This window comes from Diadema setosum, chromosome 6 (assembly GCF_964275005.1).
Source record: "Diadema setosum chromosome 6, eeDiaSeto1, whole genome shotgun sequence".
Taxonomy (NCBI): domain Eukaryota; kingdom Metazoa; phylum Echinodermata; class Echinoidea; order Diadematoida; family Diadematidae; genus Diadema; species Diadema setosum.
This window is the reverse complement of record NC_092690.1, coordinates 18,861,577-18,882,102: the sequence shown is the minus strand read 5'-3', so window position 1 is coordinate 18,882,102 and position 20,526 is coordinate 18,861,577. Positions and strand designations below refer to the sequence as shown.

Here is a 20,526-nt window from a genome sequence, read left to right as displayed (position 1 = left end):
CCTTTCTTATGAATGCCAATGACACAATAGCAAGCCGCTTATTACACCCCTCTTTACAAGAAGGAGATAACAGCTGAAGATGACACCAATCAGGCCTATTTCACTCAGGGTTTTTTTTCTGTCTCATTTCCACTGGGGGTCTGAGGAGATACTGTTCAGTTGTGCCAGATTTTGTTTGTTTTGTTTCTGTCTCCCTTACAATCCTCTTGAATTTTCTGAGCAACATAGGGAAACACTCCAGTGAAAAGAAAACATCATGTTCATCTTAATGTCCTATATACAAAATTTATGATTTGTGATTTGTAATTATACGTTTGGATCAATTTTATTTACAGGTGGAGATGATTGGCTAAACTTAGTAGCATTGGCAAAAATGGACGGAGTACCATCATTGATGAAGTCAACTTCAGTAAAAATACTTCTTTGGTTGACTTACACTCGTCTTTTTGTTATTGGTTTATTGATTTATTTTGTTATGTGTATGTATGTGCATATGTATATTTAATCATTATTTAATTTATCTATTCATAGTACATTTATTTCTTTATTCATTTATTTGCAAATGCGAGCAGCTAACTCCACTTGCCACAGACTTTGGGACGTACCGTTGCCACGCCTCTAACAAGCTTGGAAGGAGCAGTCACGCCATCACTTTAAGAAGAGCACGTGAGTCGCTTATCACATATTTACTAGACAACAAACTTGTCTTCCCGATATGACTCTCAGTTACATACACATCATGCAGCACGTGGCAGATGATAATTGCAGGCTGAGAGACACTGAATTACATGCACATGAACATTAAAAAAATATCATTATTTAAGTCCACTGCCTATATGGTAATACAAGTGCTGACGTGCGGGATTAATGGTGTTAAACCAGAATCTCACGGAAGACGTGTTGATGAAACGGTTACTTAGTATTGAAATTCAAGAGTAGGGTTGCAACTAGAACATTCTTCGTCAACATTATAAAAGGGTCGTTGCGAACATGACAGGATGCGTGCCGTGTAAGAACTTTTTTGTATTGCCACACTTTGATGTTTGTATCATTCCGTATTGATGTTCCGTGCAAATTGAAGGGATTGTTGATGAAAACACGAAATCCAACGCGAAAATCATGAGCGAAAGAAAATCTATGCTAGCCACAAAGTAGTTCATAAAAAGGCGGTATTTCCGATCATGCCAATATCTTTATAATCTCTTCATCCTGAAAATGAAAAAAAAAGAAGAAGAAGAAACACCGTTATAAATGCAAAATCCTTTCGGCAGGGCCACCATCAGCTCCACTGCGCGTGCGCACGGGGGCCATTTCCCAGACCTCAGTACAGATCATCGTGGAACCACCATCCACTGAGATTCGGGGATTTCCCGTGCTCTTCTATCACGTGGTATACCAAGAGACCGCCCCAGTAAATCTACGGACGGATTCGCCGCTCCAAGGGGGACAGCAGCGCCAGCCGGGGCATAGAGAGCGGCAGCCGGCTTCGTCGGGAAATACATTCCAAGAGCAACAACTGAGGCAACAAAATCAACAACCTTACGTCGCACGGCAGGAAAATTCTCGACGTTTTAATATAGGTACTCAGACTATGAAAGCATGAGAAATTGATTCCGACCTGAACATGCGCAGCGTCCTATGTTAAAGTGTAGGCCTACAAGTGAAAGAAATGAGAAGTGAGGCAGACGTAGCTCTCAATGATACTAGTCCCTTTTTATAAATTATGATAGGCTGCCTATATAATTATGATAATATGATGATGTTATAATCATTGACATAAGGGAGCAAAAATATAGAGCTACGTCCGTCTCATACCTCATATCTTTAGCATGTATAATCAAAATTCATATACACACAAAATATGATCTTACACGTATGTGAGTATGCACATGCATTGTTGCCGTAGTCCTTATAGTATATGTGACCCTGCACCTCAAAACAAACAAAAAGTCGCCAGACATGAATTTTTAGTTAAGACCATCTTCTGACAAAGCAGACTTTAAGCTTTAAAATGATGTATAACTCAAATCAAATGGACTCTCCTAACCTATCTAAATATTGGAAAGAAAGCACAAACTCAGGAAAAGTGTGAACTGAGAAAAGAGGCTCTGAAGTACAGTGTCTATTCAAGCGCTTAATCTTTACCAAACCGTGCTGGCTTTGCGATGAATGGGACAAAAAACAGGAAGTAAACCACCAGAGTAACAACAATGAAGGGATTATTAAATTAAACTGAAATTAAGCATGCCTCATTAACACATTCTGTCAATAATTTATGCCAACTGTCAAAGCAGTAGCACTATCCTTTCAAAAGTTATTAGAGTTGAAAGTGAAGAGTGTCGACAAGGTTTTTCAGAAATGAAAAAAAGGATTCTAAAGACACACATAATCACACTATTCTACCAAAAATGTTCGAGATAAACTGCTAAAAAAAACCACTTTCCTGCCCGTTTTATGATACCAAATTTTAGTATAATGTAAAAGAAGACCCGCTCTTTCAGAAAATATGAAAAAGTCAAGTTCGGCTAGGTTGACCCATTTCACTTTTTTCAGTCCTCACGCAAAATTACTGTGTGCGACTTTATGTTCGTTTTGAGGTGCACAGTCACATATGGTTTACTTTGACCCAGAAGGCTACTGTTTGCCCAATCTCACTGAACATTATTTCCTTCTGGCAAGTTCAATAACGGACACGTATAGAAATGCAAGCAAACCATGATGTGGACTGCTCGGTACAGTAGATGCATGTAAAACAATACTATTAATAATCACACAAACTTTTATATTATTCAAAGAAACTGACACTACATATATTTTACACATTTTAGTGGATTGTGAATGCAAATATCAATATAAACATTCGGAGCTGCAACAATGCACTCACATACCACAGAGAAAATATCATATCATTCGTGTATTTCAGTGTGTGAGTGTTAGCGCGCGCGCGCGCGCGTGTGTAATTCTGTGCTGATAACAAACTTTAAAGTGTACCACATACTTAGGGTTTGTGCAAAGACGAAACAGCAGATTTCGATGAAAAGCAATATGGCCTAAACTCACTCTTATTAAAACCGTCATGCCTTGCAGGGTCAAATATCGAGCTTACGGGGTTACACCCTGGGAAGACTTATGCCGTCCGCGTGGCTGCAGGAAACGAAGTCGGAGTAGGCAATTTCTCAGAAATTCAAGTCAGTACAGGTGAGTTTACAGGAAATAACAGATGTAACCCGTTGTTCTAATTCTTTTCCGATTCCCAGCTTTGTTCATATCTTTGTCTTCATATAATTCACTTTACACTTTATCCCTGCCTCAGCTTTGTTCTTTAATTCGCCTTCTAATGTTTTCTAAAGTTGTCGTACTGCTCTGAGCTATGAAACATCTCGCATGGTGTTCCAAAGAAACAAAGACACAATCGGTGTTCGTTTCTGTGTGTCCTTGTCTCAATATGGAGAGGAAGAAAAGATATTCAGATAGATGTATAATATGATATAAAGGGTTTGGTCGCAAAACGAGTTAGCTCCATTCTCGATATAGGTTGAAGCATTTGCTATTAAAGCTGCTAAAAACAAATTAAGAAAAACAAAGAGAGTGTGAAATGTTTCTCATCATAATTTAAAGCTTATTCCTTGTTGTGTAAAAAGTGAGGCATCACTTGAAAGCTTTTATTTTGCTCTATCGGACTTCCTTTAAGATATTTGAGAATGGGTTAGCCCAATTTGCGATTACACTCTTCATATATGTTGTTCTGCATGCCTACCGTTTGGTTCTACTCTTTGAACTAATCTTCTTACAGCATGCTAATGTAGACTGTGAACCCTAAATTTCTTATAGTATAGAGTTTTGAGGTCGTAGACATGGTAATAGAAGACGAAAGTATTACAAGATTAGTAATAATCCCCTCAAATTACCTGCATAATTCTATGTTTTCGATTGATTAAAGCCCTCAACGTTGTCAGCTCTCTTTGAATAAAATACGTACAAATATAGATTCACTTCATTATAACCCGAATTCATCAACATTGAGTTTGAATCTGTAATGGCACTGAATGTGAAATGTATACATGCCCTTCCCATTTCTTTAGAAAATTAAGGATACAACCACCACCCAATGTGTTCCATTGTCTTGTGTTTGTGACAATGTTTAACGATCTCCTGATTTATATGATCTCGTAATAGCATGCTAATAGAAAACCTAATCCTGTCTCACTTTACTCCGGTGAATGGATTGTTTTGTTTCGTTCTGTTTTTTTTTTTTTCATGTTTGTATGTTTTGATCATGTTTGGATCAAAACGAGAAAGAATTTCATTGAAATCGCCGAGGCCTTTATTGATGCGGCAAAGACAAGTGTAGGACGCGGCCTTTAATGTAATCACCGTGAGAACTTTGAATTTGATATCTGTGAATCTCCTTTGTTCTTTTCTCTAGCTTCATCACAAAGTGTCAGCAAGATACAGCGACGCACTAAGCCATTAGCCGTCCCCCTCCTCTCTACGGGTATATTCCTCTCCTCGATCTTTGTATACAGTATTCTCCTTTCGCGCGGATTACACGAACGCGGCACCATTTTTTGTTTGTTCTGTTTGAGTAAAATTATTTTGCATTTATGTGCAGTCTAAGAGGGTTGAAACCGGAAGCATATTCTTTTGAAAAAAAAAAGGAAATCTCCCAGTCGACTTAGGTAGAGGATGAGAAAACAAGCAAATGACTTGCTTAAATCAGTTGTATTTTTAACTCAGGCTGCAACAGATGGCCTTCATTTTTTTTTTTTTTAAGATATCAAGAAATTATTATTTTTTTCCATTTCATGGACCGCAGACGGATCTTAACATACTTACATTATGTCATCAATCAGAATGTTTCAATCACAGAAAGCGGTGGACGAGTAGCCAAGGTTCACCAGAAATGAATGTTGGGCCAACTATTTTTTTTTTTTTTTTTTGCAGTCATGTAGTCCAATTGGGCCATGAGATATTTGTGAGTGTGGACATTGTTTTCATGTCTTTTTCTCATAGAAATTACAGGCGAATAACTGGCTGCTTGATGCTTGATAACTGCGGTGGCGGATCCAGCGAGGGCCCACCGGGTGCGCGCCACCTTTAACCTTTTTTTTTTTTTTTAAATTAAAACAAAAGTAATAAAAAAAAATCGAGGGGGGGGGGCGCATATACCCCCTCTTTACGGAATTCCTGGATCCGCCCCTGTAACTGCATGCGTTTCGTCTAGCTGCTGCGACCAGGGTTGCCTGATCGCTGCTAGTCTTTTTGTGCAAAATTCGGTCGAACTGTTCTGATTTTTGCTCACGGCAATTTTTTTTTTCTGTCCAATGATAAAACTAGAAGTAAAGCTATGTTAAATATAATGTTTATATCATGTTCATGTTTATATCTCGATTAATTATTGGATACTATAATCGAGTAAACCTAGTCACAGTATAAAGTGCGGTATTTGAAGCCCCGCCAATTCTCACATAAAATGTATATCTTAATGTTTAATGAAATGTTTTTATTTCCTTATGGGTTTTCTGACTTCTTAGTCAGAGTACGTGATATTTGAAGCACTTTAGTATTATATCTGCCATTTTTTTTTTTTTTGGTAGGATTATCATGATTTATTTGATTATTCTAATGTTATTTAAATTAGTTTTTCCTTTTTTCGGGGCACCAAATTTTATTGTTAGGCCACTAAAGACATGAAATTCGGTAATTGTCCTGGCCCAAGTGAGCCTCAAGTCAACAACCACAACAAAGATATAATGTCGAACCTTGGTATAGATAATAGACGCACTACAGCAGTAACTCGTTTTGTCTACAATTGACTATAGAAGACAACAGCATACTTTGTCGTTTACTAAAACAAAAATAGTAATGACTTTATTTGCCATCTTCTCAGAATTATGATAAGAAAACCAGTATTTATAGCCAGGGGTCCCGGTAAACGCCTAGATATTGGTTAAAGAAAGAAAGAAAGAAAGAAAATACAAATCGTTCAATAGACGTGTACAGGTCAGTCAGCAATTAGATCTGTGGATGTATTCATATATCATATCAAAGATAATCTAAATACAATGTGAATGCTTTAGGTGCATTTCACAGAGTGAAACCATGTTTCAAAGTTTCTTGATATAACTAATAGTCAGTATGATGCTTAGAGAGCATTATAACTCAGAGAGTCAATTAAGATTAGAACTGCAGCATCGACTCAGCGTTTAATAGTGACAAACAGATTCGCGCCTACCTTATGTGACGCACAGACAAAAATGCAAAATCTATACAAAGATGTCCAGACCACTGTTTTGGTTTGTGTGCTTTAATATTTCTGGTCAAAATTATGGAGCACGAAAACACGCAATCGTCCTGGAATGTTGCACTTCTACACGCAGAAGGCAAGAAGAAAACACAACATGATTTTTCAAATGGAAGAGATTATTTCGAACGCGCTAATGTGACTGCGCGTACCTGTGTTTGTGTGCATGCGTGTGCGTGCGTGTGCGTGTGCTTAAGTGCCAATGTATTTTGGATTTGATTGTGTTTCTGTGCTTTGACGCTTCAAGCTCCTGACAGAACTACCTGCCTGCGTTATGCCCATGTCCAGCTTGTATCAAATCGCTTCAATCTTTACATTTTGCGTTCGCCACCCTGCATGCAAGTTTACGAACCATTTTTTTTTTTTTGGTGCACTTGCTAACATCTTTCTGTTTATGTATCTAACAACTTAAATCAAGTTTCCCATCCATTTCCGTAACTTTTCCGGGTTGCCTCTTCCGTTCACATGTTATAAGTGTGTGTAGTCATGAACATCAGTTCCATCATCAACTAAAACATAACTCGATTAAAGACGCCAAATGAATAGTGCCAGGAACAAACTAAAGGAAATTATTGCGCACGGTTACCATCCAAAACTGCTTCAAGTTAAAACCAATCAATAATGTGTGAAGATGATGGCGCTTGTAAGTGCAAAAATGCTTAAACGCTGCCCAATAATATCCATCAATTTTAAGGAATCGATTTTCGTATTTCCTGTTCAGCAGCAGGTCCCAGTGCACCTGTTAAGCCCACAGGGACCTCGACTCCCGCCTTAAGCCCCGCCCGCCCAGCTCGAACGTCAATTGCTCCGGCCTCTTTCCCTAGCCCTGGTACATATTTTTGGGTCACTTTCTCAATTTCATTTTATTTACTATTTGACAATAACCATTATTCTCCTAAGAAAAACAAAAGCCTATATATTGTTTATGTCTAGAATAATCTTTTGTTTGTTTAATGTACACCTCTGACTGGAGAGCCATTGGAATTTTGTAAGACTTCTTTTATGCAAGTTTAGCGTCAATATACAGAGTAACAATTAGGTGACTATCACATGCTGAGATTGTGTCCTGTTTTCAGTGTTCGTGAAATTCCAGGTCTTTCACGTATTTACTTTTGAATGCGTGTTTGATTGGGATATATCAAAATTTATGTATTCTTCATAATCACTGTCACAGGTTTACACCCTTTGTCCTCCAGCAAAGAGTCAAGTGAATTCTAGCTGATTAAAGGGATAATACAGTATTGGTGGAGATGAGATTTGGGCTTTAAACTTTTTGCGAGATACCAAGAAAGTACTTATGATGTAGTACAGAGCATACCATTTTAAGAGGAATTCAAAGTTTATTTGATGAAAATCGGGTTTGGAATGACTGAAACATCCAAAAACAAAGTAAAACAGAGCGATCGTAATAAAGTGTGGGTGCCACACTTTATTAGAATTGCTCTTTTTTGGATATCTCAGCCATTTGAAAACCAATTTTCATCAAATAAACGTTGAATTCGTCATTAAATTACATCCTCTTTCATATTTCATAAGAGGTTTCTCATTATCTCACCAAAAAATGTTAGAAACCTGAAATTAGGTTTCAACCAAAACTGTACGATCCCTTTAATGTCTGTATCTTCATTGGTAGATGCATGTTTCGCACTAGATAATATAGCAAGTAGAAGTAACCAACTCTTAATGTGCCGACCATCCGCTTTTAGGGAATTGCTTTAAGAAAATAACACACGTCAATACCCATTTATTTCTCGCTGTCCAATTTTGCACCTTTTTGAACTTAATCAACTAGCTGAAGCATGACGAATTCCTTAAACGTAGTGCACAGGAAGAAATGTGTGATATCTTTAGCAACAGAGAAAATGGTCCTATATTGTACGCTGCGCACATATCTAAAAACAAATGAAATAGGAGAGAAAAAGAAGAAGTGTCAGATTTTCTTAAATGTTTTCCACCATATTGTAATTTTACCACTCTCTAGCGCGTGCACCGGTCAACCCGTCTACTCCACCCACGCCCAACATGGACCCAGGAGTGCGTGCAAGGCGGCCCGAGAGCTCTCGTCCGTCCACCCCGTTTCCGACCTTGCCCGAGGGTGGTAAGAAGAAGAAGAAAGGCATGTCACCGTTCCCAATCATCGTCGGCGCCATTCTAGCTATGTTCCTGGGAGGCCTTCTCATTTTCTTCGCGTCGTCCATGCCACTTTTTCGCTGGCAGAAAAGGCGACAGCGCAACCCACCAGACGTAAGTGTGTATCGTCCTCGTTCTGGCCTTTTTCCATGTATCCTCTAGCGAGACAAACCAATGCCTTGCTGTGACTGAGAATATGATAATCCTTTATTAATGAGCTTATCCAGCGCATCACTGCTCCTGAAAAAAGAAATAATAATCATTCAGGCATTTTCTACCAATGGAATTCCTACCTTTGCCCACTGGTCGTCCTAGCGACCTTTATATCCATGAATTTGATTGACTGGATCTCTTTTGATTTTATACGATTTTTTAAACTACATTTTAAACTACATTTTGGCTAGGAATTTCAGTGGTGAGATAATGGAACAGGACCCTAAAGGTCTTCCTACTTAGGCTTGACCCATTTAGCATTACGATTACATCGAATATACGTTAAAAGATTTATGATTGCGATGAGGTGAAGCTGGACACTGTTACATTTTCAATTTCTAACATTAAGTAACAATCTTTCTTTCTTACGCCATCCGAAATATCTGCCCTGACAAGTTGTCAGTCTCTTACAATTTCAGTAAAATAATTGGTTTTGACTGGCTTAGCAGCTCTGGTCACTGACTGTAACTCTGGTAAGTGTCAGAGACTGACAACTTCTCAGGGCTGACAACTTTCATGAAACGGTGCCCTGAATGACGAATAAGACCAAACCTGCTGGAAGAGTCCGACTGTGATATTCATATCTATACAAGCACAGAAAAAAAAAATTGCATGTAAGCATATGGTTTAGATTAGCCTTGCTTCGTTTAAATGCGCAATGAAGTTAAGATTTCTTTTTTTTGGGGGGTCTATTTCTAACATGCCCTGAAACCCTCACAATAGAACCGTCGACTCTATGTGAGCAATTGACTTATTTCGTCTCTCTCTGTCTCTCTTCTCTGTCTCTACACACACGCAGGAAATGGAGGAGGAGTTATACAGGTTCAGTGGCTCCATCTACAGCGAGTCTTCGTCTTTGCAAATGAGACCAGTCAGTGTGGTAATAATGGTGGACTGTCCATCCAGTGGGTCTGTCACGCCAGTCTCTTTTAACCCTCTCTGTGCCATCCACTCAAATACGTACGACTTTCATACACATACTTATTGAAAGAAAGTGAATGTGGCACACAGAAGGTTAATATTCAAGGGATGGTACAGTTGGGGTTGATTTATGTCTTGATGTTTTCAACGTTTTTTATGCCTTTTTTTTCTAGATAAAGAGAAACCTCTTATGAAATATGACCTAGCATAATGATTCTATAAGGAATTCAAATTTATTAAATGAAAATCGGTTTTGAACTGACTTGAATATCCAAACCAAAGCAATCCACAGGATTGCTGTGTTTCACTTCGTGTTTAAAATTGGCGGCCATTTCAAAATCGATTGTCATAAAAAACACACTGAATTCCTCTTAGAATTGTGTGTTTTTTCAATTTCATACAGTGGTTTCTAAGTATCTCGCAAAAAGTTAAAAGCTGAATTCTCACCCCACCCAATACTATACCATCCCTTTAACTGCATGTTCATGACGAGAATATCAATACTCCCATTTAGAATTGAAAAACGAATCAATTAGAATATAATCATGCAGAGTTTAAGAATATACTTGGATAAATAAGTAACTTTTGATCATTTTTTTTTCTCTATAAGTCAGGTAACGTTAAGCAAGCATTTCAGACTGTTCTTGATGACTAACTGGTTAAGAGGAATCACTTTAAATACTTGTTTAATATGCTAATAAAAGATCTACGTATGTACCTTCGTTTCTTTTCCCTATTACGACTTCCCTCAACTTGGAATACTTTGCTTAATATGTAGATGAATCCTGTAAGTTGCTTGATTCTAGCGAGTTGGTTTCTTGATACCCTGCATGCCAGAACAAGATTATCATCATAATTGTCACCATGATTAAGAATTCTATGGCAGGTAATAAGAACACATGTTATATAGAATATTGTCGAGGATGGGATTATGTGTTTTTTCTTTTTTTTTTTATAATAGCACCTGAAATGTAAAATAGTGTTGAGTATGGATTTCTTTTTCTTCTTCACTTTCTATATTCATACTTTCCTATATCCTGCAGAAAACATCAAAGTTGTACTGAAGCTGATCTCAATGTCTTTGTATGCTAATGTACATCGACTGTTGAATAGTATCATATTCATATCTTTATACACGAATATTACAGTAACAATCGAAAAAAGAAAGAAAAAGAGCCAAAGCATTACCTGTCATTAACATTTTTCGTTTTTACATGCAGCACTACGACTCGGGTATTCACTCTGGATCCATGGGCAAGGAATTCGAGTTCCCGCGGGAACGCCTGGTGATCGGGGCGGTAATCGGTACGGGTTCCTTCGGGAAAGTCGTCCGCGGAGATGCAGAAGGGATTATCAAACCGTCGGCGAAAACGGTCGTGGCTATCAAAATGTTAAAAGGTAAAAGTGAAAAATAATTCAGTGTTTTGTTAAGGAAATAACAACTACAAAATAAGTTATAATGAATTATAAGATCTTGGTTTTTTTTTTCTGTAAGGAAGAAAAACATAACGTGTATATTTGACAGCTATAATTCAACATAACATAATCAAACATTGTAATAACTTGCCAACAGCAAACCCAGATGAAACTGCCGAATCATTGATGGTGCATTTAGTTTCTGTATTTAGTTTATTTTTTTGTTTATATATATATATATATATATATATATATATATATATATAAGCGTATTCATTTTAATCAAAACATCTACATTTCGAGTACATTTTCTCCAATTGAATATCAGGACATTTTAATAAATGTATATATATATATATATATATATACATACACACACACACATATATATATATATATATATATATATATATATATTTCCTGATGAAAATAAAATAGAATTAAGAATATTTTTTTTTTGGATTAAGAAAAAATGGAAATGTAAGTGAACTTCAATCTCGCACTGAAACTGCGTCATTATGTTTTTTTTTCTGTTTTTAATTTTATTTGGATACCTTTAAAATGTTACCTTTTGAAACCAATTTCAAAAATTTTGTAAATTAAACTGTGTAAGGAAACGTATCCTTCTCTTGGACACGCGAAATATAAAGGTTAAGTCCACAGATGCTATGTGTCGTTATTTTACGAGAAATGATTCGTCAAAATTTAACGAGCAATCATATCTCTCCTCATATTATTCAGATACCGCGTGATCTCGAATGATTCGTTTTAAATGTATGTAAAGAGCTTTCCATTTTTATATTCGTTTTATTCAGCGGAGCCAATCCAGTCTCCAAGAATGTATTCTTTTTTAAAATTATTTCTGTAAACGATTCATTTCAAAAGAATTATTATGGTTCATATTGACGGGAAGATACAGAACTTAAAATTTGGGAAAGATATGTCATCCAGCATCTTCACGAACGTCATTATGATTTAAAGAGACAGGTAGCATGCTCCACGCAGTGAAAAATTCTGCTCCGATTTCTAACGTGAAGTAACAATACTTCTTTCTCACGTCATTCGAAATATCTGTCCCCGTTGAAGAGGACGCTACCGGGCTAGACCACCAGGATCTGTTGAAGGAACTTGCAGTGATGAAGCTTTTGAAGCCACATCCAAATATTGTTACTCTCTTCGGCTGCTGCACCAAGGATGGATGTGAGTACTCAAGCGGTGGGACCCGTGGCTTCTTGTTCAGTGTCACGCTAAAACGAAGCGAGGAACTGGCGAAATCCCTCGCTAAAAACACAATGTATTTAGATTTGATTTAAAAAAAAGAGTCACAATGTCTTAAAAACACATAGGCCTATGTGTGTTTGTTTGTGTGTGTGCGTTGTGTGTGATTGCATCGTCAGGGTCATCATATTGATTATAGATTATCTATGATTATGATCACAATTGCTTTACCTTAATCACTTAGACATACTTCTGACCCACCAATGTCATATTTGGTGACATGATGGGGTTGTCCACCCGGGTCGTTCTCGAATTATCTTTTCCTTTCATAGATGACGAAAATTTGAATATTCGTTATTTCAGAAAATCATGACATAAGTAAATAAACACTCAGTTTTGCTATTCTTACTTCTTAGACGAATCTCCTCTCATCATTATGGAATATCTTCCAAACGGCAACCTTCTCTCGCATCTGCGCAGTAGCAGACAACGTGTGGAGGACTTTGAGATGCACAGAACGAGCATGCGCACAACCCTGTCGCCGACGGACCTTATTCGATATGCTTACGAGATAGCCAATGGAATGGCGTATCTCGCTTCAATGATGGTGACTATCACGTTTCGGCTTCTATTCTCATAGCGATTGTCTTTCACCAATAATTACTGTAACAAGACATACGCAAACGCGATTGGTTGAACTTTTATGAATGGTTGATTGAGAAGGTCTAAAAAAAAAACCCAACAACAACAACAAAAACTCTTGCAGGACTTTAGTAGAACGCCTTCTTTGCGCTTCACCTCTAGAGTTGGTGTGACACCAGCCCCGTTAAGGCCCGTGGATGCTAGAATGGGTATATATAACAGTCCAACTATACTCGTACGAACAAATGAACGTACAAACACACAACAAAGCACGCCCTTTCCACAGCTATAAGATGTCCCCTCAAACCCAGCTAACTATACTTACCTGTACCCATAAACTTCGTCTGTCGGTGATAGGATATATAAATTATATCCGTACCATAGTAACAAAATAGGAAATACCTCACATACCAGCCTACACCCACAGTATCTAGTCTGAGAAAGCCGCGTGTACGTTGAGGAATAATGATGATGAAAGTGTAGTTTGTTTGTTCAAATTTCCATCTGAGAAAATGGCAAGATAGCCAACATTCAGCTGCCCTACCTGATCGTCTACCAGTGTCCATGGGGTCCAGTTGGCTGTATAGAGGTGAGGCCACTTCACCGGGTTATGTACCCTGCTCTCTACGATGGGTGAATGAATGAAGGAGGATCTTTCACGAGCATGAGTTGTGACTCTCACACACACGGCACCTCCATTTCATGTCCTATCCGAGGGACAGAATGTTTTAATTGCCTCTTACTATAGGGGACGCTACAATTACACACAGCATTGCTCAGTTGTACTCGTGAATCGAACCCGGGGCCCTTTGATATGGAGGCAGACATGTCACAGATTGAGCCAGATCACCGTCATTAGTTCTGCAAACAAGATCTTATTTTTCTCTCATCTCCACAGTGCATCCACAGAGATTTGGCAGCCAGAAACATCTTGCTGTCCAGAGATGGCGTCTGTAAGCTGTCCGATTTCGGCTTAGCGCGTGACGTCATGAATGGTGGAGTGTACCAAAGAAAAACACAGGTAATACCCTAACATGTCGGTATTTTAACGCTACTCATGAACTGTATTCAGTATTCGGAGAATGAGCATTTTGCATTTCCTATGTTATACTATAAGTGAAGTGGCAAGAACGGATTTCACAAGTAATTATATCATACATTTCTTGGTATTCTTCTTTTTTTTTTTCTAGGGAAGGGTTCCTATTCGGTGGATGGCACTAGAGTCATTATTAGACAATGTCTACACAATCCAGAGCGATATCTGGTCGTTTGGAGTTCTTATGTGGGAGATTGTCACGATTGGTAAGTTCAGCTAAAAGTAAGCAGGCAACACTTTTGCAGTCAAAACTACAATGTTTTAGAAAAGGCACTTCGCTCGGATACTCAGTGCCAGTTTGTTATGGTTTTGTGACGTAAAACAGTCAGTTGTTACGAAAGTGTTTTGAATGATATACGTATGTGGCAATGGATTCAGCATAGTTCACAATACCAGTACAGGCAATACAGCAACCTGTACAGTACACCGTATTGCTATGTGTCAAAACGAGTACATTGTCATTTCTAAACAAATTTTACTCACATTATTTTGATATCGTTTTCTTTTCATTTATTTCATTTCCAATTAACAAAAGTACAATCACAGGAAGACATTTGAACCTATATGATTACACAAAATCAATATATCATTGTAATGAGAGAAAATACAATGAATTTAAATACAATGAATATTGATTGTTAATGAGTTATCTACGAACTACAAGCTGTGCTCTATAGCAGCTTCTTCTATTCCCCACAATTTTCATTCGTATTGTCAGAAAAATCACATAAACTGTATTTCAGTTTATTACACTTTCCTTTATTACAATGTTGCATTGATTTTGTTCCAGGAATTGTACACTTGCTTGTTGGAAATTGAATGAATGAAATGAACTCTAAGAAGAATCATGCCGTCTACAAGATAACAGAGTGTCAAAATGGAAATGCTTTTATTCCAGGAAGACGACAGGATACAAAATTAGGAAACATTGCAGCAGTCCACCTAGCCCCAGTTTTATCAAGAGATGAAATTACAGTTGAAATCAATATTATAGATAATTCTAACTCTTCATAAAATGGGACCAAGGTGTGATAATATAGTTACTGCACATTCGTTGATAGTCCTGTGTGTAGTTGGTAATATCAATCATGCAACTATGATTGTTGCAAAACTTGTATTTTAGTCATCTCTACCTATGCCGCCTCCAAAGCTGAAAACCAAATTATTTAGTGCATGCTAAAATATCTCATCACGCAGGCCTACATTCCTGTAGCCAACAACTGCGCAATCCTTCAAATCACGTAGGTATGATAATCGTGTGTTTTCTTCTTTCCAGGTTCGTACCCTTACCCGGGTGTTCCCAGTAAGAAGCTTATCAAGGATTTGCAGAAGGGCTTCAGAATGCCCCGGCCAGAGCACTGCAGCGAAGACATGTAAGTCCACATTATATCTTACCATTTGCGTGTCATATTGATTTTACTGTTTCCTGGGAATGTGCGTGAAATTCGTGAACACATCTACTCATTAATTGGCATAGATTGAGCTGACATAGGTGTACAGTCGTGTCATATTTCATATGTGTGTAACACATTAATTACGTATATATATATATTTATTATATAAGTGCGCGGGCAGTTTTATTGTGTGTGTGCGTGTGTGTGTGTGTGTGTGTTTCTGTTGTTACGGTTGTTGCTGTTTACTCTTCTTTTGCCTCCACTGATACATTCAGAAACTCGCCAATGGAAGAAAAAAATATCTTACTTGACTTTTGTTGAGAGGAAGGACAAATGCCAAGAACGGTAAAATTGTCACAAATTTTGGATAGAAATTAGACAATATTGTGGAAGTTTGAAATGATGTCCGTTTCTTTTAGCATGCAAATCTGTCACACTGACGTCATACCTTAACATTATCATTCTGAGTACAAAATATGTTGAATGGAACTTAAATTATCTTTTTACTACCATACAACCCCATACTTCTGACAAAGTACAATTGTAATTTTCATTTACTGTGGGATCATGTAAAACATAAAAAAGAAAGAAAGAATAAAATGTGAACAGGAAACTTTTAAGGTCTATTCTTTTATTATGATATTAGTTTGGCCTATTGTAATGTTTAAAGAGAGCATTTGGAATGTCATTGATACTTTGTACAAAGTTAAGTAAAATATCATAGGTTTGTCTCAATCTATATTGAAATTGTCATCCATTTTCATTTTACAAGCATTCAATGTCGCATGATTGAAACAGTAGAGTGGTTTTGGTCAATTTCAAGTTTATTGCTTTTAACTTTGATTTTAAAGGCACCAAAATCAATGCTCACAAGTTCACATTCGAATGTACGCACTCGCTCAATTTCATGTTTGATCATACTTTTTGTATTTGAACATTGAAATAAATGAGCTGAGTGAGCACTTCAGAGCATTTGCAATTTCGTTTTAGAGCCATCAAGTAATCATACAATCAAGTACCAATTTTCGTTAGGTAAATGTTGTTTGCTAAGTGTACTGATAATTATATTATATTTTCATTTGGTATGTGCTTTCTCATGTCTTTCAAGAAAATACAAGCTTTCAAAGAACATACACCTACCATTAAATTAGGGAGGATGGAAATCTAGTGGCTAAGTGGTTCTAAAATTTATTTGAAGTAAATTCGAAATATAGAGAAGTTTTGCATCCCGCAGTAATATGTTACTAACATTTTTGAGATGTGGTGGGTTTTTTAGATGGAGCAGAGTTGTTCGAACTGTCTCCCACCTCCAATGAGTGAATGTATATTGAAGTTACAAAGCATGTATCTCATTTGACCAATTGTGCCTATTTTCCAGTATGTCATTATTATTTTTTTTTTTTTTTTGGTTTTGGGGAAACTAAACCGAAATGTAAAATGAAGTTGTTGTGCTCGCAGATAAAAGCAAAAACAAACACATCAATAACATCAAACAGGACGCGTTTCAATCTGTTGCATCTGTGACAACGATTATGTGCTTAGTTTCATATCATCTCTATATCTCTCTCTGGTAGCTACACCATAATGTTGGAGTGCTGGAGGGAGGAACAGAGTCAGCGGCCGACCTTCGAACAGCTACGGACGAGACTCGAAACTATTCTCATCGAGTCCGGGGTTAGTGTCCATTGTCGCGGATGGGATGTCTGTGTATATATTATCAACCTATGACTTTTTGACAAAATCCTGCAGGTCAATGACCCTTCTTGCTGCTTCATCCCACGACGTGCCGTTTAATCAATCTTCAATTTTATTTTTTAATCAGATCATCATGTTTGAACAATTATGTCATAATTCCTATGTGGTAAGTGGTCACGCACACAGACACACACACACACACACACACACACATATATATATATATATTTATATATACATAGAAATAGATATAGATAAATATAGATATATGATAGTACACGTTTTGGTGCAATGATATAAATCAATATTACAGAACTCATGCTGTCAATTCCAACAGTCTATTTTGACACACAATTTTTTGGGCGATTGGCCCTTTCTCAAAATAATGTTCTTGATTCTGAGAGAATATATCAGAGTAATGTATAAATGCATATCACATATAAGGGTAAACTATGCATTTTTGGCATTCTTCTACTTTAAATGAACTGACACATCGACCGTTACGTACTATGTTCTCTCTTTTTTTTACGGTGCATATATCTACAATGAGCATTACGTATTATCATATTTGGATATATTCTATGTATTTTCCATCGAGAAATACGAAAATAAAATTGAAATATGAAATACATTAACATACACTTCTATTGCAACTAACCGACAAATACCATTATTGTTTTCTTCGTCGATGTAAATGAGTACCGATCCTTCAGTATCTCAGTAAAAGCCATGATTAAAAATCACTAGCATACATGCATACTTGCGTTTGACTCGAACCAACGCCCTCCGAATTGCTAGATAGGCGTCATTTTCACCAGACTTCCGAACTGCTTGTTATGCTTATGTTTCATTTTTATCTTATTGATAAATTAGTAATTGATAGATTAGCCTTCATCATTGCGCTATTTCATCTTGTCTCTTTCATGTTTTTAGGAATTTTCTTGTTGTTTTTCTTCAGCTCAAATTTAAGATGCAAAAGTCCAGATGTCATGCGTCAAATATGCGTAACATTATATACATGCATTGCGGAAATCTATCCGATTTTCTACAGCTCACACTTTCTTATTTCTCTGTGCTGCAGAACTACCTTGTCCTGGATGACTTCGACGAGCGCCTGTACGAGTACACGTACGATGGAAATTCCACACCCGACGAGTGACGGATCAGCGATGCCTGCCGGTAGTTCTAGCAAGTCCCCTTGGATGGCACACGAAAACAAGCTAGACAGAATTGGATAACTCAGTAGAACACCTATTACGCCAATAGTCTTTCACAGCTCATTTTCAAACTTACCCTTATTTGACAGTGATCGAATGCGAGGGTCTCTGCCCTTGACAGTCTGCAAGGGTGCTAGGTGAAGCGAGCAAGTCCACCAAACTGTCAGTAAAAGAGCTGCTTTTATGTCATCCCATCTCCACATTCTGTATATCATCTGGCAACACACAGAGCTCCCCAGTGCCCTTCCTTCATTCTCTGTCTTTCTTCGGGGCTTTTCATGTTTATTTGTCAACGATGTGCCTGAGTGATGTGTCTCTTAGTGGAATATTGCGATTTGGACGAACCGCGAGAGATCGGCATGTTCTAACAGCTGTTCCAGACTATCCACAGTAATTAAACTTTATATTACATGTAGTCCTGATAGTTCTCTAAATAAAGTTTTCATAAGTGAACAAGGACACATCTGCAAATGGAGCACTGGTGGACACCCAACAGTAGAAGCGCCTGCTCTTTTGCTTTGCCAGTTGCCTCTTTAGATCGTCCCTCCAATTTTGATACGCGGACGTGTTGTTATTCACTTTAATAGACAGTGTTGTATCACACAAAATTTAATGTGTATTTTAATAATGTCGATGGCTTTTGGATGCCGTGATTGGTTCGGATCTGGTGAATTATGTAGGAAAATATATACGATTTAGCCATGGGTATTATTTCCTCAATGTGTTTGTTTGTTTGTTTGTTTGTTTTAAAAGAAAACGTGCGTATGCTTGTATGTTAGTTGCGAATCTTTAATGCTTAAACCAAAGAGGTCCTCACTTTGACAAGACAGCACTGGACTGTACTCAAACGCACTCAGTCTCCCTGGTACAAGGTCAAAGGCTACATCTGTTCGGCTAACGCGTTTTTCTTTTCCTTGTCTTTCTTTCCTTTTTTCTATCTATGTTTCTTCTCATTTTTCTCATTTTTCTCTCTTTTGTATCCTTTGTCATTTCATGTTTCTTTCCTCCTTCGTTTGTTACGTAAAATGATGATAGCAACTTGGATCCAACGGTCGACATTCTGACTGAGATTTTATCTAAACCGGTTAAGCAACTGTGAAGGTAATTGATGCGTATACTCTTGATGTTTTGTGGAAATTGTTATCAAACTTTATTGACATTAGATGAGGCATCATCATTATAACACGTTGTATTCCCGCCAAACGTGTTGTAGCGTTTGGTTGAATAGTAAAAAGAAGTATTCAGATGCTATATATCTGTGATGTACTTTGTCCCTTTTTTCCCCCGATGGATTTAAGCCTTACATAGTAACACCAACATTAATGAATCCTGTATAGCTGTCTTAATGTTGTCTGCTCCAGAAAGAAAGTCTTTTATTTCGATATAAACACTGTCTTGATGGATAATACTGACGGTTATGAAAGCGATGATAATAATGATGATAGTAACATGTTAGTTAAAAAGATATTCTTAAAGTAAAACGTTAGAAAAACAAAAGAGTCGAAACTGTTCATTGTACTTCAGTAGTCTTTTTGCGTGATAGGCATTATCCTTTCAAACTATTGAAATTCTTGCGTCGAGTTGTTTTTGTTGCAACAAATATGTCTAATTCGTCTTTAATCTACAAAAGAAAAAATGTAAATTTCGAATCCTGCTCTACATTTGAAACCGTCATGTCGGGGAAATAAGAACCAGTAGCAATCAAACCTGTCATCTGCTGGGTAAAAAACAGTTAGTTAAACTGACCCATCACTGCGGACTTGAATAGAGCAAGTCATGTTGGACGTCGCTACATTTTAGTAGTCCAAATGTTCTTCAAATTTTGTTTAAGCTATTCACTGAATTGCTTTTTTTTTCGGCGTAGTGGTATTCTTATCGATGAAAAAGCACACTACACATTCATCACCCTCCTCTGACTCGAAAGAAAGCCGATTTGTATTGCAAGTGTCATGCTGGCGGCAGCTGTGGGATATCCAGGAAAGCCCGTTTTGAGTACATTGAAGACGCAGTGAAAGATAATCTCTACCACATTTCCCCACTATTAGGATTCAAGACTGCTCTATGTTTTCCAGCAATTTACGTTGAATAAACTGCACCAAATTTTGGAATTATGTTTATCTTCGATAACTATTCTCATTATTGCGATCTACTGTCTTTAAAACGAGAAAAAATATCAAGTGTTTTTTTTTTTTTTTTTTTTTTTTTTTTTTTTTTTTTATAGCTCTGATGGTAATTAAAGGGCAAGAATGTAAGGTGTCTGACGAGTGTACTCTTTAAATG

At 37.3% G+C, this 20,526-nt stretch overlaps 1 protein-coding gene across 1 annotated transcript in view; it reads left to right on the top strand.

The window, feature by feature from the left end:
* Window positions 1–18,449, top strand: part of LOC140229597 (uncharacterized) — a 31,546-nt gene extending 13,097 nt beyond the window's left edge. The window contains exons 5-19 of the mRNA XM_072309842.1: window positions 573–666; window positions 1,272–1,580; window positions 3,088–3,198; window positions 4,427–4,495; window positions 7,026–7,133; window positions 8,286–8,548; window positions 9,447–9,536; window positions 10,789–10,972; window positions 12,071–12,184; window positions 12,619–12,809; window positions 13,743–13,865; window positions 14,035–14,146; window positions 15,217–15,313; window positions 16,909–17,008; window positions 18,111–18,449. Coding sequence (XP_072165943.1) covers window positions 573–666; window positions 1,272–1,580; window positions 3,088–3,198; window positions 4,427–4,495; window positions 7,026–7,133; window positions 8,286–8,548; window positions 9,447–9,536; window positions 10,789–10,972; window positions 12,071–12,184; window positions 12,619–12,809; window positions 13,743–13,865; window positions 14,035–14,146; window positions 15,217–15,313; window positions 16,909–17,008; window positions 18,111–18,188 — 2,043 coding nt within the window. The 3' untranslated portion in view covers window positions 18,189–18,449. The remainder of the gene's footprint in view (window positions 1–572; window positions 667–1,271; window positions 1,581–3,087; window positions 3,199–4,426; window positions 4,496–7,025; window positions 7,134–8,285; window positions 8,549–9,446; window positions 9,537–10,788; window positions 10,973–12,070; window positions 12,185–12,618; window positions 12,810–13,742; window positions 13,866–14,034; window positions 14,147–15,216; window positions 15,314–16,908; window positions 17,009–18,110) is intronic.
* Window positions 18,450–20,526: the final 2,077 nt, after the last annotated feature.